Raw genomic sequence first — 7,500 nt, 5'->3', positions numbered from 1 at the left:
GTGCTGGACTCAATTTCAGTGAGGTTACACTGGAGCCCAATCCCAAACGAGTTCCACAACGGTATCATTCGAGGATACCGCATCTCGTACGAAAGACTGGTTAACGGCACTAAGCAAGAGAAAACGACAGTTCCACCAGCGAGAACAGTGATGCTTTTAAATCTGGATAAAGCTACCAAGTATCATGGCAAAATTCTTGCGTATACCAATGCTGGGGATGGCAAAGAAGCTAACTTCACGTTCAAGACTGCCGACGATAGTAAGTAAAGTGTTCCGGTTAATGTGGCCTTCCCGACAACGTCGGTCCCACGACCATTCCCTTCGCATTTCAACGCATGCCCTACCTCTAATATGACGATTATCGACAATTCCTAATTTTCTCTAAATTGACTACTATCGTCAATAGGCCAGTTTCGTATTCTAACGGTTGGACTGGATCTAGCATGAAATGGGGGCTAATGCGGGCAAATTAATTTGCATTTGAAAAGATTTGCCGAGGACGCTTAGCGCTTGATAGGGATTATGGGAAATGAATATCTATAAATTTCGAACCCCCATGCCTGAACTCGCAGGACTCGAACATGAAAATGTTCGATTAATAACCCTTTCACTTAACCACTAGACTACCACAACGAGTTTTTTAAACAACAGCAGAATCTTGATCATTTTTCTATTTAAGTTACTTGATGAATTGCGACATGATTATAATGCTACATTTTATCTTTTAAATAGTTTAGTAGATTATATAGTATTCGTTGTATTTTTATAGCTTAGTATACATTAGTTTTTATTTTATTCTTTAGAAGGCCACAAGTTTTTTAGCTCAGGCTATTACGTGCCCACCCCATGAAATAAAGACTTTACTACTACTTACTTACTTTACCACATCGCTAACTGCCAGAACATTAATTTTTTTTTTATATGCCAACATTTTTTTCTTCCGAATGCAGCTGTAAACGTGTATTATCACCCGCTGAGAAACAAGTTCAAACAGGAGAAAATGTCGGTTACCAAATCTAAAGAGAAAGCTAGCCATTTTAAAATTAAGGCGTAGACTTAACAATTATTCAGCAATGATTTTATTTATATGCCAATTAGTTTTGGTAAATAACCGGCACACTTACCAGTCAGTTGATCTTTAGTGGTTAAGTGGATAAAAACAGTTTCTTCAAAGTGGGTGCTCCGAGTTCAAATCCTGTCCAGGATTGCAACTTCTACTGTTTTTCTTTTTACCTGCTACCACAAGTCCTGGGACAGAGTAATCTAAATTGACAATAAAAGTCAATCCATAGAAAATTAGGAATTGTCGATAATAGTCATTTCAGATGAGGACATGTTAGGCATGTCCCAAAGCGAAAGGAAAGGTCGTGGGAACGAAGTTGGAACACAGGCTCTCTCGCTTTCCTTTCCTTGTTGTCATCCTCGAGACAAGTAGTGGAAGGGAATAGAGAGGCTGGTTTTGAGGTTGCCTTCCGGCAATGCAATTGTTCGGAAATGAAGTTATCGCCTAAGTAAACGGCCCGTTTGAAGCCAGAAAAAGGTTAGGTCATCTTCCATATTATCCCTGGCTATAATACATTCTTTGTTTTCAAATGTAAAGCTTAAAAAAAGAAATAAATTTCAAGGGCTTTCTATTGTTTATCTCCCTTTTTGCCCCCTTTTTTTTTTTGTTAATTTGGTATATGTTTTTATTTTTGTATATATTCCTGGCGCAAATTCCCTCCCCGAAGACCTCTGTGGTTACTGTGCTTCGTCTTCGTTGATTTAGGCCCCGGCCACACGTATCCGGATATTTTTGAGTCCGCAACTTGTTCTTTGCCGATTAAAAAATGTTCGCGCCCACTCGTATCCCGATTCAAATCGAATTTGCCCATCCACACGTATCCCGATTCAAATCGAATTTGTCCATCCACACGTATCCGGATTTGTCCTAGTATCCAGGACTCCTTTGTTACTATTGTCAATAGAGCATGCACCATCACGCGTGCGAGTTGGCGACAAGAGAAGCAATAGCATTTCGTTCAGTGGCCATGCTGAATGTCTAGACGGTAAAGACTGGACTTGAGTTTGTAACGTCATTGGATTTGAAGGTATCCGGATTCGATCGTAAACACGATTCGCAATCTCTTTCCGGATTCAAAAACTTTTCATTCTGGATAGCGGTTTCAAAAAGTTGCGGATTCGCATCCAGGTTTCACTGGAATGGGGCCTGGGAATAGATGTGGAGGGAAGGCGAATTCGTAAAGAAAAAGTTGCGGATTCAAAAGTATCCGTCAATTACACTTTCAAAGGGACGTTAAATATTTCCTCTCCTGCGTCAGACTAACCCAGAATTGAAGAAAAATCACGAGCAGAGTAGAAAATCAAATAATAATTTGATATTCAACCTTGTCTTTGAGTTGTGTTAAAGGGACTGTGTTATACGAAATTAAGCCAAATTCAGCGACGGGAAGGGGGTGGGGGTGGGAGGGGGGATGGCCACTGACCACCAAATCACTCAAGGAATGTTTGAATAAAGCAGCAAATATAGAAGAAAGTAAGGATAAGCAAAATTGAAGATGAAAATGGATTTCAATAGGGGTTTTTGAAAACTGATCAGCCTAACAGTTTTTCAAAGTTTCTCTGTTTTTCCTAACTTAAATAATGTATGATCGACGAAACATTTATTGGACACGAAGCATTGAGTTTGGTTGTTTTATGAGTAAGAGATAGAGATAACATGGGTTGTGTTTGTTCACTAGTACCCAGTCAGCCTCCGGTGGAACTCAAACCTGTGAACCGAATCTCACCGACAAAGCTCATTGTGACCTGGAAACCCGTTCCCGAGCAATTCAGGCATGGAAGCTTAACGAAGTACATCGTGACGTATCAACGTGTTAAGGTTGGCGACGTGAAGACAGAAGAAGAAAAAGTGAACTATACTGAAGTTGACGCAAATCAGACTCAGGTGTTGTTGACCAATCTTGAACCATATGTTGAGTACAAAGTGTCGGTTGCTGCCGCGACATCGAAAGGGAAAGGTCCATTTGCGTTTACTATAGGAGGTAAGAAGTTTTACGGGAATCCCTTCGTCCACAACTTTTGCCGCAGTGATATCAGAGCTCTTTGTTATGCAAGTAGTAGTAATGATGAGTATCACCCAACTAGTGGACTAATGCAAATCCTGCATTTTGATTGGCTACGCAACTAGATGACTATTAGTAATACTCCTCGAGTATCGAAAAGGGTGACGCTTTCTTTCGTTTTATTTCGGCCAAATAAATGTTTCCTCAACTTGCATTCGCTAACTTTATTTTTGCCTATTCTGTCCAACTAGTTGGGTGATACCAAAACAATTAGACTCTTCGCCCTCAAGGGCCACGGATCAATAGCCCATTCGGCTTCGCTTCATGGGCTATTGACCCGCAAGGGCTACGGGTTTAATTGTTAATTACTGACAGAAGCTCATGCATGACCTTGAAGCGTTTAACTCTGCTTCAGAGCCGGGGTTTTTTGAGTTTAGAATTTTCCTTATTTGGATGTAACGTAGCTCGCGCATTTTCCCGCCGTGCAACTTTGATCTTATTTTTGTCCATATTTGGGCATAAAATGCCCAGCTTTGTTCCAAGGAAGAGAGTTGCAAGTTACTCGCTTTAAGGTCATGTGCTTCCGGTATTGATCATGCACCAGTCCCTTAATGATTCCTCCCACATCGAATTTTTGAACGAAATATTCGAACCTCTGAGTTTTGGGATTCTTTTAACATTAATGTCTTCTCTAGGTTTAAATGACCAGCCGTTTTGTGCGCCCGCGTTCCTCCGTGCACACTGCGGCTGGATCACTGGTCCAGCCAATTGTATTTTCCACCAATATAAAAGTCGCCTGTCTGCCAAATACAAAATACAATAGCGACGGGTGCTACGTCACGGCCGTTCGTTGAGAGGAGAATGTTAACCGCAATCACAAAACGAAAAACGGAAAATCGGACCTATGTCTCCTGTAGAGCAGAAAAACAATATTTTCAGTAATCAGTATTACATTTTTGTGTTTGTTCGTTTATTGTTGTTTTTTTATGAGCCATTATTTTAGCCTGACTCTACCCTGTTCTAACCAAAGCCGGAGTAAATATTTGATCCCCTGCGAAGAGAAAGAGAACCGCGCCTACTGAAAAATATATAGATGTTATTGAACTAGCATGAGGTCCGTACTGGGAAAGTATTGCTCGAGTTCCTTTTCAGGCTCAGTCTATAAACATGCAAAAAAAATGAACGAGACCAATATTTCCCAGTACGGATCGAACAACAATCAAGTACAACGAGGATTTTGTTATATTGGCTCTCTTGCGCAGGGTTTTCTATTCCTTGAGTCTTCCCTCTTCGCCTGCTTCTGTTAACGGTTCTGGAAAGCAAAATTTATACTGGAACTCGTACATGACTGAAAAAAGAATTCCTCGCATTTTTGTTTTTATGTTCGAGAAAATGGAAACAGAAAATGGGAACAGACAATGGGAACAGTATGGCAATCAATATGCGCTGCCTCGTGACCGGTTCATCTTAGCGGCCCGAATTGCAAAATTCGGACCTCTCAGAGAGAACCAATCAGAATTCTCCGTTTTATCTCGGACCAGTTTGCCTATACAACTTCTATAATTACCTTATCTCTTCTTATTTTAGCCTTCTGCCATTTCCTCGTCTAACCGTATCACATATTATTGCATCTTAGTGCTAGTCATTTCGTCAATGACGTTTTGGCCACCACCAGAAATTGAGGTTACTCGTCCTGCGCTTTTTAGGACAACCGCTGCAAAATCGAACTGAACCGCTTGTTCGCAAAACAATTCCACCGACGTTACGTTTGTGCCAGTGTTCCATCTTGAATTCGCTATTATCGTGAATTCTTAATTTGCTTTGAATTCACTACTATCATTAATTTAGAAGACTAAGAGCTTGGTATCGATCATGGGAAATGTCATATATTTTTTAAGATACCACTCAAGTGTATCAGTGGACATAGGACTCGTACGTGGGAATGTTGATTAACCCGTGACCTAACCACTTGACCACCACCACACTGCTAACTGCTCAAGGACAATATTTTAAACACTATTTGACAATGCTGTATTATCATTCGGCAATAAACGCTACAAAAGGTCTGTTGCCAAACTTCAAAATCAAAGCTTAGGCCTAAATTAGTAATCTAGCTTAAGCCCAATTTTCAGCAGCGATTTTCTATGGGAGACTTGAATAAATGTTCTTTTGAGAGTGCGGCGTCTTGATCTTCAATGGTGAAGTGGAAAGAAGCGGTTCCTATAGAGTAGAAACTCCGGGTTCAAATCCAATCCACAGATATGATTTTTGATTACCTTATTTTCTCTGCTACCACAAGTCGTGGGACGCAGTGTCCAAAATTAACGACAATAAACACGATCTCCTCCTGAAATGAAGGATTATCCTTCATTGTTAGTTTGCTTCAAATGAAGTATTATCCTCCATTTAGATTACTCTGTCCCCACTTGTGGTAGCAGATAAAAGGAAAAACTAAAAGTAAGTCCCTGGATTTGAACCCGGAGCACTCACTTTAAAAGAACTGTTTTTATCCACTTAATTGCTAAAGATCAACTGACTGGTAAGTGTGCCGATTATTTACCGAAACTAATTAGTATATGAATAAAATCATTGCTGAATAATTGTTAAAGTTGTACTATTATCACAAAAATCATTTCCTTTTTTTCTTCAGATTTTGAAAACGTGTTCGCTTAACACCTAACTGGCAAAATTTTGAGCTTTAAGTTTTATCCAAAGGCTGTTTATTTTGAGTGTAAGTTTTGGATTTCACGTTTCGCCATTACTCACGTTCAAAACTGACCGATCCGGGACCTCAGAGGGTTGGATCTAGAGAAAATGACGTCATTTACTCGCTAGCTTAAAATTTCAGTGTGTAAACGCAATTTATTATATATGCAAAACACTGGTTTAAACGTCTGAAAGCCCGAAACTCCGGTGCTGCATATTAATTCAGCCGCGTACACACGCATTGCATTCTTAAACGTCATTTTCTCCTCGACCCAGCTCTCTCAAGATTTTAAAGTTAGTAATGGCGGACCAATAAATAAGAAAATTCGAGTTAAAATAAATACGTGTCTTTTTAAAACTTTGGTCAGTTAGTGTTTAGTAAACATAGTTTTTAAATCCAAAGAAAAAAAAGAATTGTTATTTTGGTCGTAGTACCACTTAAAGTCTACGGCTTGATTTTAAAATGGTTAGCTTTCTCTTGAAGTTTGGTAACCGAAATTTGTCACTTTGTAAACTTGCTTCTTAGCGGGTGTTAATACACGTTTACAGCGGAATTTGGAAAAAATATATATTGACATAAAAAAAAAATGACATCCTCGCAGTTAGTGATGAGGCATTCTATACTGGTTAAGTGAAGGGTGTTATTAATCAAACGTTCCCAGGTTCGAGTCCTGCGAGTTTAGACATTGTGGTTTGGCTTTTTAAAAAAATATGTTCATTTCCCATGATTCCTATCAAGCTTTCACTTGGAGCACAGGCGCCCCAAGCTCAATGTGACGGAAAGCCAACAAAAACCAACAAAAACCTTTTACCTTGAATTCCACGGTGGATTTGTGGTCGTGGGAACATTTTATCCAGGAATATTTTATTCAATTTGGTGGGCTCCTGAGAATCTATTACCTGTAGCCTTGGTCAAGAGATTATGAAGGTAAGAGAAGTAATCCCTCATAGTGGCCCTATTCCCATCGTAATCCCTCTTAGGTTATTTTTAGATGATATCAATTTTCCCGCGGATGTTACCGCGCGCGTTACGTGGAAGTTTCGTGGAGGAGGGAAAGTGCAGCAAATTCTGAACGATGCCACTCTCAGTTTTCAAAATTGAGTTTCATGGCCTGATAAAATTCATTGTCTGCAAGATACAGTTTTCAAACATACATCCTTGGAATTGCTTAACTGTCTAGTTTACAGTGATACCAATTTGAAGAACTTCCAATCTATCAAACCGTGTTAAATAATTTTGACAGATGCAGATACGTTTACCTTGGTTGCATTGCGTTACTTGGCCATTTTATTTCGCACTTTCTCACCGTCTACAAAATTCTGTCGCTTACAAAACTCGTCCGTGTCAAGATGCAGTTTGCAAACATATAATATGGAAATCGGTTAACTGTATAATTCACTCTGATACCAATTTTACGATTTCCTAATGTAGGAAACCGTGTTAAATAATTTTGAAAGAGGGAGCTATGTTTTACGTGTGCGTTGCAAATTGACTTCAATCCGATCTTACGCTTTTAAAAATTTTTATCGCGGGGTCAATTAAAATTTTCCTGTCATGTGTGATAGTGCTTGAAAGCGTTAGCTGTCTAATTTATGAATATCATTGAATTAAGTCACCATAGTTTAAGTCCGCTAAGAAAATCGAGAACGCGTTGACCAAGTCAGGAATATGTTACTTGGTGACTGTAGTCCCGCGATATTTCATTGTGTACAAAATTCTGTCGCCTAT

At 39.5% G+C, this 7,500-nt stretch overlaps 1 protein-coding gene across 1 annotated transcript in view; it reads left to right on the top strand.

Annotated features, from left to right (window-relative positions):
- LOC137989817 (receptor-type tyrosine-protein phosphatase F-like) overlaps positions 1 to 7,500 on the top strand; it is a 55,017-nt gene that overhangs the window by 20,809 nt on the left and 26,708 nt on the right. The window contains exons 8-9 of the mRNA XM_068835460.1: positions 1 to 259; positions 2,742 to 3,044. The exon at positions 1 to 259 is cut by the window's left edge and continues 35 nt beyond it. Coding sequence (XP_068691561.1) covers positions 1 to 259; positions 2,742 to 3,044 — 562 coding nt within the window. The remainder of the gene's footprint in view (positions 260 to 2,741; positions 3,045 to 7,500) is intronic.

Source organism: Montipora foliosa, unplaced genomic scaffold (genome assembly GCF_036669935.1).
Source record: "Montipora foliosa isolate CH-2021 unplaced genomic scaffold, ASM3666993v2 scaffold_475, whole genome shotgun sequence".
Classification (NCBI taxonomy): Eukaryota; Metazoa; Cnidaria; class Anthozoa; order Scleractinia; family Acroporidae; genus Montipora; species Montipora foliosa.
The sequence above is the reverse complement of the archived record's forward strand: the minus strand, read 5'-3'. Positions and strand labels throughout refer to the sequence as shown.